This window comes from Fukomys damarensis, unplaced genomic scaffold (genome assembly GCF_012274545.1).
Source record: "Fukomys damarensis isolate Sample0158 unplaced genomic scaffold, DMR_v1.0_HiC HiC_scaffold_17, whole genome shotgun sequence".
Lineage (NCBI taxonomy): Eukaryota > Metazoa > Chordata > Mammalia > Rodentia > Bathyergidae > Fukomys > Fukomys damarensis.
In genome coordinates this window covers 47,012,535-47,033,964 of record NW_022900929.1, presented here as the reverse complement: position 1 = coordinate 47,033,964, position 21,430 = coordinate 47,012,535, and the positions used below count along the sequence as shown (strand labels likewise).

Here is a 21,430-nt window from a genome sequence, read left to right as displayed (position 1 = left end):
AAAAAAAAAAAAAAAGAATTATAACATCTCCTTTAATTAAGACTAGTCAAAACTTTTGCAGGTCAATTAACAGATATCTCTTGTAGAATTAGGATCAAAAGGAAGGAAAGCTCTTTATGACTGTAAATGTAAACCTTTTATAATAAACTTGAAACCAACAAGCAAATATATATATATATATATCACTGGGGATTGAACTCAGGACCTTGTGCTTGTGCCACTGAGCTAAATCCCTGGCCCAAACATATATATATTTCTTTGATAAATCACTTTTGCATATCTTCTCAACATACTTAGGCCTTCTGGTCTTGTGTATCTCTAGTCTTCTAACAAGACAAACATAATGAATTTATTTTTGTCAAAAAAATCCTCATATCATTTGCTATAAACCTTTCAGAAATAACCAATTTTGTTTTTGTTTTCTTCAACCTTTTCTTGTTTCTCAATGAACCTCCTCAGGCTGGAAGTTATAACTCAGCAATAGAGTGCTTGCCTAGCCTGTGCAAGGCCATGGATTTGACCTTCAGCAAAACAGAAAGAAAACAAGAAATAGTTTGAAAGCTGATATTGAGATGGTGATGAAATAGGGTTGTAGTAATGGAGATGGTAAGAAGTGATTAGCTTCCAGACATGATTTGAAGACGTAGCTAACGAGATTGACTAACCAGTTACATGGTGTGTAAGAAAAAAGTCAGAACTGATTCCAAGATATTTGGCCTGATCAACTAGGGACCAGTAATTTTTTGTCTTGTTTTGTTGTTTGTTTTGTTTTTTGTTTTCTGAGACAGGGTCACACTATGTAGTTGAGACTGACCTGGAGCTCACTATGTAGCCCAGGCTGGTCTGAATTCACAATGATCCTCCTACCTCAGCCTCCCGAGTGCTGGGATTACAGGCGTGTACCACCACACCTGGCTGTCTTGTTTTGTTTTTTAAAACAAGGTCCTACTATAGAGTTTAGGCTAGCCTCACATTTGCTGTGTAGTTTAAATTGGCCTCCAGCTCTTGATCCTCCTGCCTCAACCTCCCACATGCTGGGATTACGGGTGTACAACACCACATGCAGCAACCAGGGCCAATCACTAAAATGAGGAGAGAAAACCAGGGAAGGATCAAGTGTGGAAGGGGTCGCACACACTCTGTTTAGGGGCACATTAAATTTGAGGAGACTATTAAACATCCAGAGACATCAATCAGGCAGTTCAATAGCTGACTCTAGAGTTTAGGGGAGAGATGAAGGACAGTTCTATAAATCTGGGAAACATCACTGTATGGAGCATCATAGGACTGGATGACATCACCCGAGTAGTTGAGGAAGATAGGGAAGAAGAGAGGTGAGAAAGAGGAGAGGAGTCAGTCAGTAGCCTGAGGCCAATGGGATTGAGGAAGCCAGGAGAATGGATGCTCTGGAGCTAATTAAAAGGCCACGTGCTGCTGTGAGAAGAGTAAAATGGCACCAGAAGAGCGATCTCTAGATTGGACTATATGGTGGCCCTTGGTGACCTTGCCAAGAACAGTTTCTGAAGGGTGGTGGAGACAAAATCTTTCATACAGTAGACCCAAGCATGAATGGAGGTGAGGAAGGGATACAGGGAAGCAAAAAAGTTGGGTGGTAGGTAGAAAGGAATGTGGAGCCCAAGGAAATCCTATATTTGTTTGGTTTGCTTGCACTTATGATTTTCCTGCCTTAGCCTTCCAGACTGCTGGAATTACAGGTGTGAGTAACTACACCTAGAATAAACTTGGCTTATTATGATACTGAACTGAGCATGCCTCGAAATGTTCCTGGCTATCATCCTTGTCAAACATGTGACCTAGGGCTGGGGATTTAGTTCCGTGGTTCTGCCACCTGCCTCACAAGCAAGCATAGGTCCTGAGTTCCATCCCCAGTAACAAAAGAAGTGATCTATGACCTTAACTGAACATGCCAAAAATGTGTCTACTATATTTATTTTTGCTGTTTTTATTGTTTTTTGGCAGTAGTGGGGACGCCCCCAAGGCTTCACATATGACTAGATAAGCACTCCATCCCTGAGCTATATCCTTAGTCCCAACTTTTCTCTTAAATACGTGATCTTTCAAACATCCCCACCCGCTCCACACCCTTTCCATAAGCATGTGTATCCCCTCCAGGAAAATCACCACACCATCTTTGTTCCAGGATCCCAGCTTTAAACCAAGACCCAAGTTCTCCTTACTTGCTGCATATAATGAAAACTTTCTTCACTCTTTTATCTCTTGCTTGTGCTTTTTGGCTTTGCACTCACCAAGATGTGAACCCACTGTGTTCTGTTGCAGAAGTGAAGATTTGGGAAAAGAGGTATGTTTTTGTGAGATACTTGGTGAACACTTAAATTGTTTAAAGAAAAAAGGTATAGTATTACTAGGAAATGAGCTGAGAGATTAGCAAATGAAAATATATTCTTTTCCGATCATGATACACAATGTATTTACCATTATTATTCTCTAATTATTTTGTTATGAAAAATTATTTTTTAATTTAAAAGAAAAAGAGATGGTAAATGGAAGTGTGAGTTGACTGCAGTACTGCGGTGGGATTGCTGGGCTCCACTGGGGACCTGCTTGAAATCTATACACCATTTGAAATAATCTTCTAAGTCAAAATATTGACCATGTTTTCTTCTCTTTCTATAACCCAGCCTCTGTCCAGATACCAGGGCTACATCTTACGACAATTATTTTTATTTATTATGCATTAATGTCTATCAGCACTTATTCATTCATTCTTATTTATTGAGTACCAGACACCATTTTAGGTACTGGGCTTTACAGTATGGGAGAAAGCAAGTGTCTGTCTTTGAGGAGCTTATCTTTTGCATTTTAAAAGAGTGAAGGCCTCATCTTGCAGAAACATAATAAAAACCAATTAAGAATGGAAGTTTTCACAAGAGCCTAAGTTAGATCCTTGCACCCCCCCCCAAAAAAAAGAATGGAAGTTTTCATATTTAAGGCCTCAAAACTGGAGCCACCTAGATCCTTAGGAGAACATGAAGACCCCATGAGAGACTGGGCCCAGCAGAGGAGGCGGGCTGGTGAGGTCTGATGTGAAGAATGCATTTTTATTTCTTTCCCACTGCGCTGAGCTGACTCCATGGAATCCAGCCAAGTGCAGCAGACAGGGGTGATTTGCTGAAATGTTTGTCTATAGTGTCAGAACAAGGATCCATCATTATCTCCAGAAGAGCATGAATTAATTTACCATCATAACAAAACAGGGTCGGCTCCATCCAAATTCTTAGGACTGCATAAACCCTAGAAGATAAAACTCCCTTTGAACTAATGAATGTGTCCAGAAGGCAAACAGAGGCAAATTGAAAAGGCTTTACTGACCGAGTCTTCTTGTTTCATCTTCCTTTCTTTCTGACTCAGTTTGACCTTTCTTTTTGTTTGCCTTCGTCTTTTCTCACTAATTTTCATCTGCTTTCCATTTAAAGGATCCTAGAACCACTGGCTCAGGAAGCCGCCATCTGATAAGCCATATGCTTCCACGTAAAGGTAGGTTTCCTCTGACTTTGGGCATAGAGAGGAGCAGAGGGAGTGTGAGCAGGAGACTGCTCCAGGGGAGACTGTGGTCCTTTGGGATTGACCTCAGACCTCACACTCTGTTACAGAAAGCAAAAATAAAGTCCTGTCCGCTGGCTCTGAGGGGAAACTGCAATGTAGTGGCTGCACTTTGTGCCCTGTTCTTTTGCATCAACAACACTATGTGTTGTTTCAAAGGAGAAATAGAGAACATGACAGTGTTTTTGTTTAGCTGTTACAAGCAGAGCTTCCCCATGCCATCTCCCTCTTTGTACAGTAGGTGTCAGCCACACACAGCCTTTCTATGTCCATACCATGCTTGTAGGAAAACAACTCACTCCCTTTTCTTGGTTAAAAGGATAGATTTCTCCCCATGCTAAACACACAAAACAATGGAAAGAGCCTTTCAGAAGTTGGAAACAGAGTTCTGCTAAGTAGTTGGGATATGGCCAAGCAATGGACTGTGTGCAAAGGATGACAAATGTTGGGGGACCCTGATTAAGTCCTGCGGGTCTCACTGAGCAGATGTCAAGTGCTTGGACCTCTAAAAAGTTCACTTATGACACCAACTTAAGAACATGAGAGAGCCTTATCAAAGTCTTCTCTTTTGGGTAAGAAATTAAAGTATCAATTTGTAGTTGTGATCCTGGCATGGTGGCCCATGCCTGTAATCCCAGCACTTGAGAGGCTGAGGCAGGAGGATTGATGTGAGTTCAAAGTCAGACTGCGCTACAAAATGAGTTTAACACCAGAGTGAACTGCATAGCAAGACCATTTCAACAACAACAACAAAAACATTCAGTGTAAACCGCTGATGTTGTATTTGCCAAGTAGATTAAATACCTGGTTTTTGACCTCAGGTAACACACTTCCTTGGGCCTCAGCATTGTAATCTTTAAAAATCTTAAAGATAGAGGTGGGGTTAGACTCAGTGGTAGAACTCTGTACAGCATGTGGAAGGCTTTGGGTTTGATCCCAAGAATGACAAAAAATTTTTTAAAATCTTTAGAATAACTACTTTGTCTATCCAAGATATTTGATGAGGGAAGAAAATTAATATAGGGCTGGGGATTTGGTTCAGTGGTGCCACCGTCTGCCTCACAAGCACAAAATCCTGTGTTCCAGTCCTGTATCCCCCCAAAAAGAAAATTAATATATTGTTCAGAAAATTTGTAGACTGTAAAGCAAATTTGAATGTAGAACAAAATAAATTTAATGTAGAGCAAAATTTAAAAATATAAAGGCAATATAAATGCAGAATAGAGTTAGGGATAAAAAAAAAATTCAGTGTTGCAGGACATGGTGATGTATGCCTATAATCCCAGTGCTCTGGAAGTCTGAGGCAAAAACCCAACCTGGTCAGCTTAGTGAAACCCTGTCTCTAAAAAAGGAATTCAGTATTCAAAATATAATAAGCTTCAATTAATCATTTTTCTCAACATATTACTTCAAGACTTTTCTCTGTCCTGTGTTCAGTGTTGATCACATGACACATTTAGAGTTCATGTTACAAACATAACCTAAAGAGAGGCATGTAATGTGAATATTGGCCCCTTTGGAGGGAGGATTCCTTTTACATTACATCATTAATAGACTGCCATAAACCACTTGTAAATTCCAAATGCTAAAAAAATAGAAATATCAATCTTCAACAAATCTCCCTTTCCAATTTGGTGCACATTCTACCCCAAGAATATATTTGAGCCCATAAATGCCCTTAGCATTAATTCATAAACCTTGAGGTTAAAGCTTACTGGATTGTCAATTTGCACTGATTTTGGTGAAAGACCCGTTTCATCAGTCACATTTTATCACATGGGTAAAACCACTGAAATTAGCTAAACCATAGTCAGGCGTGGTGGCACACCCCTGTAATCCCAGCACTCAGGAGGCTGAGGCAGGAAGATCACTGTAAATTCAAGACCAGGCTTCCAGATGATGATTAAGATGCTAACAAAAAAAATGGTCCTGGGTACCACAACAGCAACAGAAAAAAAAAGACCAGCCTGGGCTACACAGTGAGTTCCAGGTCAGTCTCAACTTCATAGTGAGACTCTATCTCAAAAACAAATTAGTTAAACCATTTAAATTAGCACCAGAAAACTGTATGAAAGAACTCACATTTGAGAAAAAGAAAGATGATTTTTTTTATCCCTTGATATTGATATCTGAGCAGAAGTCTTCGAATTGGATTGGTTAAATGACTCCACCAAATTTCCCCTCAGTGTTTTGCTTTTTTAAGAGTAGGAAAAAATTATTGAGGGAAAGAAAGCTTCTGTCTAAGAGACAGAAGGGGGACCAGAAAGTGGTTGCCTGCTCACCCCACTTTTCAAAGATGTTTTATACAGCAAAGCCATGTGGTGAGGCAGGTACAAAGTGGGACAAAACTGTAAGACCCAATGGAAAATTACAAGGTGGGCATGAGGGGCAAAACCATGACCAACCAATAAGATTATACATACAGTCATCCAGGTAATATTGATTAAGTGGGAATCAAATGGGGGAGCAAGTCAAGTAGCAAGCACACAAAGATTTTCAGTAACGGTGGGGCTCAGGGATATTTCCTGGAAAGGCTGGGTTAAGACCTTGGCTCCCCATCTAAGTGATTGATACTTTTTTAGAATATTAATTACTGCTATTTATCCCTAGGGGAAGCACAAGGGTGTAGTAGTTTCTCTCCTTTTACAATTCTGGTCACCGTAAATGCATCTTGATTGTCTTTCATATTGGCTCCTTACTGTGTTGGCTCCTTGTGGGTGGCCCTGTCTAACGGCCTCCGAGATATTTAACTAGCTTGCCTATCTGCAGTATTTCCCCCTCTGAAGATGTCCCCTCAGTGTTTTCTAAGGCAATCAGTAAAGACCAGAAGTGATTCTTTTATTTTTTTTTCATTTTCATGAATCATTCCCTCCTATGGAGTTTTGTGCTACATATTCCCTGTCTCATCTGCTCCTTTTGTTGCAAACCTCTTACACACCCACCACTCTCTAGTTTTGCGTGTGTGTTTTTTTTTGTTTTGTTTGCTGAGGTTTTCAACTTACTACACCTTGAACCAGCAAAAGGAGAAGGGGTTGAAATTTCAACCTTTGAAACTTCTTAATCTCTGCTGAGTCATCAAGGAGCAAACTGAAAAGAAGGCTGCTGATTGGACTTTACCCTATTTGAAAATGCTTTTGCTTCAAGAGCTCAGCCAATACCATTGAAAATTAAGTATTCATTTGCCTTAAACCCCCAAATCTTTTGGAACATTTTCCAAAGAGTGAGGCCAGATCTCTGTAGTTAATGGTCAGTGTGGAAAATGTTATTTTTCAGATCCACTTTAAAATAAAGAAAAATTGTAAAATATATTTAATAGTATTTAGGGGAGCAGAAGGGATGGGGAAGTAAAAAGGATCAAGACATGATATTGAGGTATGTATATATATTATATATATACCAATTTCCCACAGTTAATGTATTTATTATGTATCACATATACAAATAAGTCAATAATTTTTTTGAGACAGGTTTCTCCATGTAGTTCAGACTGGCCTTGAACTCTCTGTAGTCCAGACTGGCCTCAATCTCAACTCTTAGCCACCCTTCTGCCTCAGCCTCCTGAGTTCTAGGATTGTAGATGTGTGCCACCAAGCCTGACTTCAAAATTACTTTAAATTTGTGGGGTTGTCTGCTTCAGTCTTTTTCTTTCTTTCTTTCAAAGTACTTTACAGTTAGAAATAGGCACCACTACTCTTATAGAAAAGCAAGTTTCTGAGTGAAATTCTTCAGAGAAGAGGAGGTACAATACCAATATGGTAATGTTAGTCATCATTGTGTGTGTGTGTGTGTGTGTGTGTGTGTGTGTGTGTATGTGTGTGGTTGATTATTAGGAATCCGACAATGGCCTCCCATACTGTGAGGCAACATCTCCAGCCCATAAATCATCTCTTAAAACCAGTAAACCTGCTTTATGAATATTGAAGTGCTGATCATTTCTCCCATCTACCTTTCAAATAACAGATGCAAAAATATGGATGCAAAGTTGTGGACCAGGATCAGAGCTGTCTTCTTTTTGTCCAAGCCAACTCTAAATAAGATAGGTGAAGTGGAAACCTACCGCCTCTTCGCAGTGATTGTTTTCTTTGCACTCTACATAGCTCACTTTACCCCTAAATAAACTCTTTTGCATTAATTCCTTCCATCCTCCTCCCCCGCCCTTGGATTCTCCCTATTTTCAAGAAACGATTTAAGATGATGTCCCTACAACCTTTTCTCCTGTACTCCCAAATGATCCATAACTAAATACTTTAAAACAGCGGTCAGTTTACTTCTGGCAGCATTGAAAGTAAATGCACAACTGTTCCCTTCTTTATAAAGCTCACAAATGCCGCACGACCCGTAATGAAATACTAGCTAACGAGCTCCAAGGAAAAGGTTGACATGAAAGGATTTTTTACTTCCACTTCGGTGCAAGGAGAAAGCGATTATTACAATGAGAAAGGTTTTCATTCTTTTTCTGGGCGGTGATCTCTGGGGGGGCTCTGTGATATTTAAATTGCAGAGGAAGAGGAGGAGGAGGAGGAGGAAGAGAAGGGACTCAGGATGGAGGAGTTGGGGGCGGAGCCTGATCCGCGAATAAAACCCCTGACTAAAAAGGAAGCTCATTCGCGTGCGGAGGAGCCGCTCTCCTGCAGATCGGCGATGGAGCAGCCCGTGCTGTGAGCCCCGAGCGAGGAGGAAGAGAGAAAAGGACCTCTGCAAAAGCGGAAGCTGCTCGGGGAAGAGGCTGGTCTGAGCAGGTGGAAACCAGACCTAGAGCCAACCGGCCAGGTCTGCAGCTTTGTTTTTCTGGACGAGAAGAAAGTACCTGAAGATTGCCCTTTCCCGCATCTCAATTAGCGACGACTATATCCTCATCAGAACGAAAGGACCAAGGGGAGGCAAAGACAGACCCTGAGAGCTGAAGCGAAATCCTGGCTGTCTTTTTGCACGGACCAGAGTCATCCTAATTTCGAAGACACCCGGTTCAGGAGAATTCCAGCTGGACCGGCGAAACTGCACTATTTTTACACTTAAATATATATCTCCTCAAACGACACGGTCCTTGTTGGTAAGCAGAGGTGACAGGGAAGTGTCAGTATAAAGGAGTATTTTCAGTTGTCCCTTTTATCTGCTTGTTTTGTCAGAGGTTAGGAGTGGTCCCGATTTCGGAAAGGGGCATTTAAATTTGAAAAGTCTTTCCCTACCTCCGTGTAGTTAAACGCGCACGCGCTAAAAGACAGGTTGCTTTTGGAGGCTGGAATCCTACCCTACTGAGAAAGATGGAAAAAGGAGCAAGGCACCGAAACATCGCGGAGAAGAACCACACTAGTGGGGGCGACTCGGAGGCCGAGCCGGGGGCCGGCTCCGGAGGGGGCAGGGTAGCCCTGAAGAAAGAGATCGGATTGGTCAGCGCCTGTGGGATCATCGTAGGTGAGTCCCTGCTCGCCCCACCTGCCCGGCCGGACCCTCTGAAGGGGTGCGCCGTTGGCTTTAATCCCTCTAAAGCTCCAGTTTTGCTTCTTGTCTCGTAACCCATCTCCACTGGTCAAGTTTGAAAAATACTGGAATTGGTCTGTGTCTCACATCCGGTGCTCCAAACCAGGCTGCACAGCTCTAGCCATAGAATAGAACAAATAGGGGTCGCGGACCTGGCGGATTGTGCATACCAACAGTGCCTGTGAGCTTGTTAAAAATCTAGGTCTCCTGGCTCTTCTCTTGGAGTTTCTGTTTGATACAGGCTCGGGGACCTGATTTTTAAACTAGCTTGTATGCAGCCGCCCTCAGCAGGCTGTAGATTGGCTTTTAAAGCACATCGAGTAGATACTTTGTTGTTTGATGTTATTGGAAGCTGTGGGATGTGCAATAAAAAATAGCATCAGCGTCCAGAGGTTAATGCCTTGGGTTTTTATAACCTTTTCCAGCCAATACAGAGCTTTCACGGTGTAAAGTGGAGGTGACAGGGCTGTTATTCCCATTTCACAGATGAGAAAATTGTGGAAGGGAGGACAGACTGCTCTTCTGTGATGAATAGTGTGCAGTTTCTTTAGTTGCCTACTAAAATCCACATGACTCCTAACACCCCAGGAAGATCCTGTGAGGGTCTAGGAGAGAATCAAGAGTAGCTAGCGAGGAGGAGGAGCTGACAGGTAAATGTGTGCTCAACCTTGGTGGCTCTGAAGGTGAGGAGCCTGGGTGGCTCCAAGTGCAGGCCCTGCTGAAGCCCCCTCCCTGTCTACACTCAACTGGGCAGGGACCCCACATAACAACTCTGACTCCAGACAACAATGTATCCTCCTCTTTCCAGGAGATGGGCGTTGGGCAATGGCTCATTCCTGCTCTCACTTCAGAGAGTGAGAGCTTTCTCTGCTATCTTGGTAGAGGACCTTCCTTTCTTCCCATCGAAAGGGGTGTGGGATGGTCAGGCCCAGATGTGTTTCTGTGCCATCACTCTTGGAGCTCCTCTGTGAAGGATTCCGGGGTCCTCATGCTCTAGAAAGCAGTTCCTCTGGCTAATACCGTGTTCCATGCTCTTAGATGTTTTGGCATCTGAGCAACAGTGATACCAGAGAACAACACCCTTGAAGTCAAGTAAAATCAGTACAGTATTCAGATAATCCTCTTTGCCTCCACACCCAGATTTAAGTGATTCTTGTTGTCTCTAGTCCCTTTTCAAAATGGAATCCCACTTCATGTAATTTTTGACTATGAGAACTTTTCCAGGCATCTACAGTTACAAAAAATGTAATGCTGTTTTTAAAAAAGTGTAGTAGTGATCTGAACCTTTTGTTACCTTTTCTTACTTTTTTTTTGGGGGGGGGAATCTCCTTTACTTTATCTGAAATTCTCTGAAAAATGAGATCAGCCAGGTACTCATTATGTATAGCACCTGCCAATTTAAGGTCTATAAATAGCCCGAGCCTGTTACCTTTCATCAATTCAACTGATAGGATTAAGCCTTCCCCTCCCTTGGGAAGGTTCTCATTCACACACAGATGTGCAGGCCTACATGTACACACACTTGCTCACTCCTCCCCCACATGTTCAGGTATTTACAGGTAGAGGGTATTTTTCTATATGTGTAGTGAGGTTTCCATTTCTTTAACATTTTTCTAACACTGAGTAAGTGGGAATCTTCATGTGTAAGTTCAATTGTGGTGAGATGGATGTCGCTCCTGATATGTCTGTGACTTCATAAACCATACTTCAATGTAAGAATAGTCCCAAATCTCCCACGGTGACCTTGCAAAAACTAAAATAACAGCTGTGGAATTCTACAGGAAAAAGAGTCTTAATGTAGTATGTGATTTCAGAGAGATCAGGATATTTTTCCAAAGTGTGTGGATCCTTGTAGAATTAATGGGAACTATATTACCTCTCCCCATTCAAGCTAGGATAAGAAACATATTTCCCCTGTAGGATGATATGAGTGCAAAATCCTTTTTGCTGTTCACCTGAGGGGCTGCTGAGTTGCAGATGTGCCAAGGAGCTGCCCTGTTCTCTTTTAAAGGGATTTCCAAGTAGACACTGATTCAAGTTCTTTCAAGACCAAATGTAAAAATAGAACTTGTATTTTCCGTGGAGAATTCAGTGATCTGGTGTTCATTGTCAACACTGTGGAAAAAGAAAATTAAAAGGCAAAAAGGAAATTTCCTGAGTGAATCATATAACGGTATGAAAATGTAGCATTTGCCAGAAACCTGCTTGAGACCTAACTGACATAGAGGGATAAGTTCAAGTCTGTTTCATACAGACTCATAATTTTCATTCACAATCATGAATAATCAAAAGGAGAAATGACAAAATGGCTGGTATTATGGAATAGAAAATGAACTAATAGCCAGTTGTGGTGGTGAACATGGATTTTGAGATCCTGTCTCAAAAAACAAAAACAAACAAAACATAACTAATAGAACACTCGGGCCCTGGAGTTACTTATGATCTGATTGGGAGATGAAATTCATAGGCACTAAGTAGAAAACATGTGAGAATTAGCAGTGGAGTTTAGTTGTGTTAGGATCTAGGGAGGGCCAGATTTAGTGAATGTCTGAAGAGACACAGGAGAGGGTCTCACCAGCAACCAGATTGATCAGCCTCTTAAAAGGTATGGGGGTGCTGAGGCAGGAGGATCGCTGGGAGTTCAAGACCAGCCTGGGCTACATAGTGAGTTCCAGGTCTGACTCAACTACGTAGTGAGACCCTGTCTCAAAAAAAACCAAAAAAAAAAAAAAAGGTATGGGGGAAATGGGGTAGTGAAGATAATTCTGGGAAATTTTGTAATTCCTTCTGCAAAAATTGTTTTCTTTAGGCCATGGGTGTAGCTCAGTAATAGAATGCATGCTTAACATGTACAAGGCCCAGGGTTCAATCCCTAGCAGCCAAAAAAGAAAATCATGTCTTACACATCCCAGAATTTTTAGTGATTACCAGAGAGCCTAATATCAAACGATTACTCACATGATTGGTTATTCATGATGATTGTGATTGAAGATGGCCTCAAACTCATGATTCTCTCTTGTCAGCCTGGAGGTGGCAGAACCACTGAGCTAAAGCCCCAGCCCTCACATGATTGTTGAATTCAATTGACTCTTGAAAAAGAATCTGAAGATAGTAGTAATAAGTAGTAGCATTTATCAAAAAAGGCTGTTGGGAACCTGAAATTATTAAATTTTAAAACAATTTTTGGATGTTTTGTTTTGAGATAGAATGTCACTGTGTAGTCCAAACTGGCCTTGAACTCACATCAATCCTTCTGCTTCATCCTCCCCAGTGCTGGGATTACAGGTGTGCGCTACCACACCCAGCCTGATTTTTAAAAATTTAAATCAGGAGTAATTTTACAAACCTGGACAATCATGTAGGTATGTCCTTTTGTTTGTTTATAGTGCTAGTGACCCAACTGGTGTTATGTATACATAGCAAGCATTCTACCACTGAGCTACCACCCAGCCCTCCTCTTAATTTTTTAACATCACCCTTGCCCTAATTTAACCAGGGTATTGTTCTCCAAGTATCTGACTAAGGAAACCTTTGGTAGCAGATGAATTTAGATTTCATTGTGAAAATGGAGTCATGGAGCCTCTCCAAAATCTAAAGTAGGTATGAAGGACAGCAAAATTCATTTATGGATGTTACCAAAACTATTGGGGTGTGTGTGTGTGTGTGTGTGTGTTACTGGGAATTGAACACAGGGCCTTTGCACTGAGCCACCTCTCATCTCACCCTCACACCCATCCCCGTCTTTTTTTGAGTCACAAAATAACCCAAGCTGGGCTTGAACTTTTGATCCTCCTGCCTCAGCCTCATAGAGTTCTGGGATTACAGGTGTAATCACATCCAACCCCAAAACTATCTTAATAGCTGTCATTATTAAATATATATTATATGCCAGGCAATCCTCCAGTTACCTAACATACACTGTATGTTTGTCCCTCACAATAACCTCTAGGTGTTATGCACTTAGTATCTCCTTCTATAGATAAGGAAATACAGGCTCAGGGATAAACGAACTGCTGAAGGTCACACAACAGAAAAATCTTGGAGTCAGGATTCAAACACCTACCTAAATCCTAACTTTCCTATTTCTATTTCTGTGTCCTAAAGATGTGTTGCTTTAGAATCTGGGCAGAATTTTGTTTTGCTTTGTTTGTTTTTGTTGTTGTTGTTGAGACAAATTCTCACTAGGCAGCTGAAGCTGGCCTCAAACTCATGATTCTCCCTTGTCAGCCTCCCAAGCTGGGATTATGAGCATGTGCCACCATGCCTGGCCTACTGATTTTTATAGGTGAAGCTGTTAACACTGTACTCCCTAGAAGGAGGGTTATTGGCAGTCAGCAGAGAGAGGATTGAGACAGGCAGGGCTCCAGGTGCTTCCCCTGAAGACTCGAAGTAATCTGGGGTGCATCTGGCCAGCACAGACCATGTTCCCACAAAACCTTCAACATGCAAACCTCTCCTTTGTGGGTCCTCCTTCTTCCCAGCCTTGTTAGAGGTTCCTATAGAGTTTCTGTTTAGGTAGATTTATACCAGTCACGTATATGCCCAGAAATGCGGTCGGAAACAAACAAGTCAGCCACAGAGTCTAAAGGTTTTGTTCATAATTTATCATATCAATCTGTTTTCAGCACAATGTATGCTAATGGAGGAACTTGGTATATCCCCTGTGGATGCAGGTCTATCTACGAGGCCTGTCTCCCAAGTAACACAATCTCTTGAAAATATTATTTATTGGGCCAACGATTTAACTCAGTGGTTCTGCCACCTGCCTCACAAGTGCAAGGGACCGAGTTAGATCTCTGGTACCAAAAATTATTGTTATTGAACTCTTACTCAATGCAACTTCCTGGGTATAAGCTCTTTGCATATAGTATCTTATTTAGTCATAATAACAATCCTGTGAAAACAGATATTGTATTTATTTATTTATTTATTTTTGTTGTTGTTATTGTTTGGTACCAGGGATTGAACCCATGACCTTGTGCTTGCAAAGCAGGCAGTGGAACCACTGAGCTAAATCCCCGGCCCCTTAGATATTGTAGTTTTCTTATTTTATTTGTTTGTTTGTTTTTTGTTTTTTGAGACAGGGTCTCACTATGTAGTTGAGACTGACCTGGAACTCACTATGTAGCCCAGGCTGGTCTTGAACTCACAGCGATCCTCCTGCCTGAGCCTCCTGAGTGCTGGGATTATAGGCTTACGCCACCACGCCCGGCTAGTTTTCTTATTTTAAATACTATTGTTTTCTTTCTTTGTGGTAGATTACCCTTGCCTTAAAATGGCTGCCACATGGAACAGCAGCCTCCATGTTAAAATATGCCTTCTCCCAACAAAGGACAGGATTCTTCCCATCATACCTCTTCTACCGCCAAAAGAGTGACCTGATACTTGCTACCTCCTAGTAGGTAGTGATGTCACAGGCTCTTCCAATCCCTTAATACTACCTCACTCAACTCCACCCCAGCTCAGGTTAACCCCACCCCACTCCTACAAAGAAGCTCCCTGTTTTGCCATGTTGCTCTCTCCCCTTTGTTCAGAGACAGCGCAGCAGATCCTCCCCATAATAAAGACTAGTTGTGGCCTGGTCTGGTGCTGGTTTTCAGCTCTTTTACTAAGAGGTTGGTTTTTTGTTTGTTTAGATGGTAGTGGTGGTAATAGAGACAGAACCCAGGAATTTGCACATGCTAGACAAGCACTCTACCACTGAGCTACTTCCCCAGCTTGTTCCTTATTTTAAATATGGGAAAATTAAGTCACAAGGATAATAAGTAATTTGCTGAGGTTCACACAAAGGATAACTGAATCTCCCAGCTCCAGAGCCAAAATGTTTCTCCATTCCCCATGTCTAATGGCAGCCAAGAAAAAAAAGAAGAAGGCTTGTGTGTTTGCATGGTGGTAGAAAGGGCCAACGAGGAAGAAGCTAGCACTGGGATCGAAATCTGGAAACACCATGGATGTCAAGAAAAACACTTTTTTTAAAAAAAGACAACCTTCATGAGAGAAATGTGGTTACAGCTATATTGTGTGGTTATAACTATTTCGAAATGGCACCGGATCACAGAAAAATTGCAGGTTCAAAAAATTTCAGAGCCATGTGGTCTGTACCTCTTTAGAAGATTTTACATTTTAGCCTCCAACATAATGTATTAGCTTCTAATCCCCAGAACATTTGTTGGATGTTGGCCAGAGGGAGGAAGTATGAAAATTGGTTCTTAAGTTTTTATTTCCATTAAAGGGGGAGATATTGGGATTTGGTTCATATGACAATATGATTAAAACTCAGTGTTCTCAAAGAAAACTCTGGGACAGAAGCCAGTTTAGAGACATTTCAAAACAAATGCATCTCAGCGAGGAGAGTAAGGCTACCTATACCCAGCAGTGTAATCTTTTAATAAGTGGCTCATAAGCTTTTACTGAGCACTTACTGTACACCAGGCGCATAGTACCCAATGACTCTTTATGAATGTACTATTTGGGAAATGAAAGTTTCAAATAGATAAGTAAGTAGGTGATGCCAGAGCTGTATTCCCATCCAGGTTGTTGAGCTCGAGCTCTGAAGACACCGGATTTAACGGAATGTTTCACAGCTAGTACCTGGGACCTTGTTGCAGGCTTTTTGCTTCCAGGACCCAGACAACTGCTGGAGCAGCTAGTTTAGTTGAGGCTGCTTCTGTCAGGGCTGCAACACATACCCTCCAAGAGCAGAGTTATACTGTCTGAGGGACTAGCAGGAGACCCTTAAGAGCCTGGAGAAGACTGTAGGAACCTAGCAGGTTAATAAATGTTTCCAATTCTGGGATAATGAGGCTGAAGGATTGCAAGTTCAAGCCCATCCCAGGCTATTTGGCAAGACTCTGCCTCAAAATAAAATGAATAAAAAGGTCAAGGAACGTAGCTTACTGTGATAGATCTGGATTCAGAACTAAACACTTCATTTGACGTAAAAAAAAAAACGACAATAAAAGCACCTTGTACTGAAGTCATGACCTCAGAGAGGCTGGCGCCATCTATACAACTTTTCTGAATTAAATCATCTTGTAAAGTGGTCTTAGTGATTGGGATCTCTCAGAGAAATCAGGCTACCAAGGTTTTGTTTCCTTTGAGGATTAATCCAACAGCTGCACAGCCTACAAAAAAACAAAAACAAACCAACAAGGTAGGGGGCTGGGAGTGTAGCTCAGAGCTGGAGCACATGCCTTACATGCCTGACACCTTGGGTTCAATTCCCAGCACCAAAAAGAAAAACAAAAAAGGCCTCAGGAATTTCTATAGCTGTTCTCCTTGTTTTCTTGTTACTGTGGGAAAGGGGGAAGATTTAGGAAAAAGTAGCCAGGAGCAAGTTATTCCAGGAGTAAGTTCTGATCTACAGGAAATAAGAGCTGAATGTAGGGAGCTGGAAAGTGTCTTCTCTTATTTACTTATTCTTTTAGACAAGGTGTTTCTCTGTAGTCCAGGCTGTCCTGAGACTCAATATATGACCCAAGCAGGTCTGGGTTTGAACTTAAAATCCTCCTGTGCATGTGCCATTCTCCCCCATCCCTAAGCCAAAAGAGCAAGTAGAACTGTACCTTGCTCCCCTCCAGGACTTGCTTACAGAGAGCCACCCTAACCCCGATCCCTTCTTCCCCAAGAATGTCAATCTGCAGGCTGCACCCTGGGATAAAAGTGATCATAAGATTGGAGATTGTTCCATGTTTTCACACTTATTGAACGTACTATATGCTAGGCCTCGTGCTAAGTAACACTGGCGGATTTTATTTCTAAGACACAAAATAAGCCCTCAAGTCTATTTTAAACTGTTTTATTTATAGAAGGAGTGACATTTTGGCTGAAAAGCTTTATCGATCATATCTCATCTCTCATCCTTTATCACAGTCACAGTTTTCCTACTGGTTTGCTCCCTGCTTTAAATATCCTCAGCGTCAGCAGTGACGTCTCTTCTGGGGAGAGGGTTTCATAGGACAGCTAAAGATGTTCCCAGCAGCCTCATACAGAGCTGCACAGAATGTGCAGTGATTGCTCAGAGAGTACTGTTGGTGCTTTTTTTTTTTTTTTTAATGTACTTTTCTCGTCTCTATGCATATTTTAAAGGTGCCTGTTTGTACACATATGAAATGCAGAAACACTTCAGCTGCTCCTTTAAGGTATGCTTCTGTGTAGGGTAGTTAGTAAGCATTTGATGTAGGCAGGTCTGGCTGCCCTAAGGAGGTATTTGGGCCCTGAGCTGGAAGTAGGAAGCTTAAAACGAAGCTGGATGGGATGACATGTGCCTGTAATCTCAGCACACTGGGAGGCTAAAAACAGGAGGATCAAGAGTTTGAGGCCAGCCTGGGCTTCTTAGTGAGTTTAAGGCCAGGCTTTTTACTGCATAGGGAGGCCCTATCTTTAAATCCCCCCCCAGAAAAAAAACAAAATTAATTTTTCTGTGATTTGTACCAGTATGTTGTACACAGGAAGTACCCATTCGTAATACAACAGACAAGGGAAATGTTTAGAGGGCAGAATTGGGTTTGTGAACTGTTTCCATGTATACAATCTGTGTGAACTTGAGCAAGTTAATGGCCAGTTTACTTAGCTGTAAAATGGAAGTTTTTGTGGAGTATTGAAAACAAAGTCCCTGTTCTGAGGTATATATATGTTCAATAAATATTAATTTCCTTTTCTCCTTGAAGTCATCCTGCACTTCCCCACCCATTCCCAACCCACACATTCACTAATTCTGGTTCAGAAGTTCAGGTTGGCTTGCAACGAGGAGAACTGACCAGTTCAATTCAAGTCTAGGCTGCTTAGCAGCCAGCCAGTTGCCTTTCCATTGTTCTCGATGATTTCCATCTAATTCCTCTTCAGCACTCGGTGTCCTGCACACCCTCTTCCAGGAAGCTTTATATGAACAGCCCCATCAGCAGCCTTTCCATTCCTCTATCTTGCCACGTACTGAAATCTCATTGGTGCAGTCTCAGTTCCACCTGGGTCATCGGCTCTGTGTCTGGTCACACGTGTCTTCACACGACTCCTGGAGAGCAGGGACTGAGTCTTCCCTGAAATCTCATTCTCACATAGTTAGCCTAGCATAGGGGAAGTGCTTAGAAAGTATTTGATGAAAAACAGCTATCCTAACAAATCAAGGATTAGAGATGGTTTTACAACAATGTGAATATACTTGATAGTACTTAAAATGGTTAAGATGCTTGAGCTGAGGTTGTAGCTTGATGGTAGAGCATTTTTCTAGGCTCAGGACCAGGGTTCAATCCTAAATAATGAAGATAATGGCTATGATCAGTGTGATAATACAGCACTCAGGAAGCTTGAGGCAGGATGATCATGGTGGGTTTGATGCTAGCCTGGGCTACGTAGTGAGTTCAAAGTCAGCCTGAACTATATAGTGAGACCCTGTTTCAAACAAACAAACAGATAAATAAACAACAACAAAAAGGCTAAGGCGATAAACTTAGTTTTGTGTTTTTACCACAATAAAAACTTTTAGCTAGGCATGGTGATGCATGCCTATTATCTAAGCAGCTCAGGAAGCTGAGACCAGGAGAGTTACAAGTTTGAACGCAATCTGGGCAATTTAGCAAGAATCAGTCTCAAAATTAAAAATAAAAAGAAGCCAGAGGCCACGGATTTAGTTCAGTGGTGCCACCACCTGCCTCTCAAGCTCAAGGTCCTGAGTTCTATCTGGGGGACTTTTAAAAAAAAAAAGAAGAAGAAGAAGAAGAAGCCAGGCTGGTTGTGCATGCCTATGATTCCAACTGTAATCAGTCTGGGAGACTGAAGCAGGAGGATGACAATTTCACAGCCAGCCTGAGCAATTTAGTAATTTAGGGAGACCCTATCTCAAAATAAGAAATGGTCTGGAAATCTAGCTCAGTGTGAAGGCCCTAGGTACAATATCCAGTGCTATAGAATAGAGTGACAAAATAGAATAAGAAAAAAAGAAAGAAGGCAGGCAACCAAGTATGAGCTGGAGATATAGCTGAATGCAGAGGCGCTGGGTTCAATCTGTGGCATCACACACAAAAGTTTGAGTTTAGTGAGTGAGAATATAGTAGCTCAGTGGTAGAGTACTTGCCTAGCATGCATGAGGCCTGGGTGTGATCTCTGGCACAGGGGAAAATTTTTTAAAAAGGTTTTTTAATTTAAAAAAAATGAGTGACTAAGCCAAGTGTGGTGGCAATACCTCTATCCCCCAGAAGTCAAGAGCCTGAGGTAAGACAATCCTGATTCAAGGCCAGCCTTGGCGACAAGGCAAGACCTTCTCAGAATAAAAACTAAAAAGGGCCGGGGATGTTGTTCAGTGGTAAAGAACTAGATTCCACCCCCAGGACTGAGCAGGAAAATGAAAGCTACTCACATGAATAACACCTGTGCTTAGCTTTAGGAAGAAATTTCGTTCAGATTTGAAAGTGACTTTCCGTGTTAACTGGATGATGACACTGAAGCTTGAAGGTAAAGCAGGGTCCTCAACCTTGGCACTATTACTTTTGCGGGGGGCAGAGAGTTTTTTGGTGTGGGAAACTGTGCTGTTCAGTTAGCGACATCCCTGGCTTCTTCTACACACTGGGGGCCAGAAGCAATGTGAAAACCCAGTGTCTCCAGACATCGCCAGCTGTCCCCTGGATGGGGATGCAAAGCTGCCTCTAGTTGAAAGCCGCGAGGAAGGCAGGCCTTCTTCCTTAGAGAGTTGCCTGCTTCTCCAATCAGGTAGCAAAATAGTAGAGGCAAGATGTGTGTACTGAATGTGAATACATGTGAGGGCTCAGTACTCTTAGCCCTTGGACTATTCACTGCCTGTCCTTCAGTGGCTGGTGGGTGGTGGTTGGCTCCCTCTGCTTTGCTAAAAGACCGTGTATGAACAAGTGCTGCCCAATTACCTTCCACAGCAAGCATGTCCAGAGTGGGTGCTCAATAAATACTTTTTGAGGTGCAATTACCTGTTGCCGGCCCACCTGTGGCATCTAAAAATTATACCTAGACAACAGACAAATGACTCAGAGAATGCTTCATGGTCCTGGCTCACAATGCTGTTTTGGAGCCAAGCCCCCAAGGCAAGCCTGTCGGATGCTTCCCAGGATGATCTCCGCTCCTACTTCTACAAATCCTAGTACGCCATTATATTTGCTAACATTGTACAGGTTAGAAGTAGGAACCTAGGTCACGTGGATGTCATCTTGCCACAACAACCCTGTGAGGTGAGCAAGGCAGAAATATGTATCCCCCCATTCTGCACATGAAGGGAGGAAAAACTCAGGTCCCAGGACCTGTGAATGGTAAAGCAAGGACTCTGGCTCCTCCAGCTCTTTTCAGTAAAGGGTCCACAAGACAGCTTGCAGTGCCTTCTGCATCTCTAAACTGCAGGACATGCACCCCACAGGCTTGTGGCAGAGTCTCCACTGCCCCCATCTCTCAGTAGCTTTCCTCCAGACCTCCTATGGATAGAGGCTACATGCAGGGTAAGAGGCACAGGCTGCACATAGACCTGGCGTGAGGAAGGATCAAAGTCTGGCCCCAGGGTGCCAGCCCCGGCTTCCGCATGGCTCTCTCAGTCCTGTAAAGCTCGGAGGTTCTCCCAGCCACTCTGTGAAAGAAACATAAAGCTGATTCACTTGAGCTTTCTGTGGACACCATGGAAATAGCCAGAATCTCCAAGCCCCAGCAGGAAGTTGTGGCTAGACTTCAAAACTGGCATGAATAAGGCAGGAAAGCCAGAGCCCTTTAGATCTGAGGGTCTGTCGGATATATGAAGTCTATAATTCTGTGCCCCAGGAGAGGAATTCTTTGATGGCCACAACATTCCAGTGTGGACAGGCCTGGATGTGAGGAAGGCCGTTATGGAAGTCACAAGGGTGTTGGCATACAAGTGGAAAGTTAGTGATTATTCATGGCAAATGCAGATTTTCTCAATTCTGGTGATTTTTCTAGTGAGGACTTGTCCACTTATACAATCTGGCTCCTTTTTAATGGAATAGTTTATTTGGATTTCCTTTGACGGAACATGCCAAGCTGGGCCTCATTGTCCAAGCATCCTAGAATCCATTTTTCATTAAAGAAGATCTGTGCGATAAGATGATTACTCTGTTAATTAGGGTGAATGGAAGCAGGGTCAAACCTTGACCTCTTGTACCTCAGCATTACCAGACAATGTGCATCACATTCTTATTGACAGTGAGTCTGAGAGGAAAACAATAGAGAAAAAAAATTCCCACAATAGTCAACTTTCTTCCTACAACTCATCAAGAAACTCTCCTGGTCAGGTAGAAAAGCTGTTTCCCGGCTCTCCTTCAAAGTCTCTCCATGAAAGTCCTTTAGACAGCATAAGTCTCTAGAGGAGCAGCAGCATGGAGTCTGGGGGAGAATGGGCCAAGCATGAGAG

General features: G+C 42.4%; 1 protein-coding gene across 1 annotated transcript in view; it reads left to right on the top strand.

The window, feature by feature from the left end:
* Positions 1-8,166: 8,166 nt before the first annotated feature.
* Positions 8,167-21,430, top strand: part of Slc7a8 (solute carrier family 7 member 8) — a 52,320-nt gene continuing 39,056 nt past the window's right edge. The window contains exon 1 of the mRNA XM_010637782.2: positions 8,167-8,994. Coding sequence (XP_010636084.1) covers positions 8,844-8,994 — 151 coding nt within the window. The 5' untranslated portion in view covers positions 8,167-8,843. The remainder of the gene's footprint in view (positions 8,995-21,430) is intronic.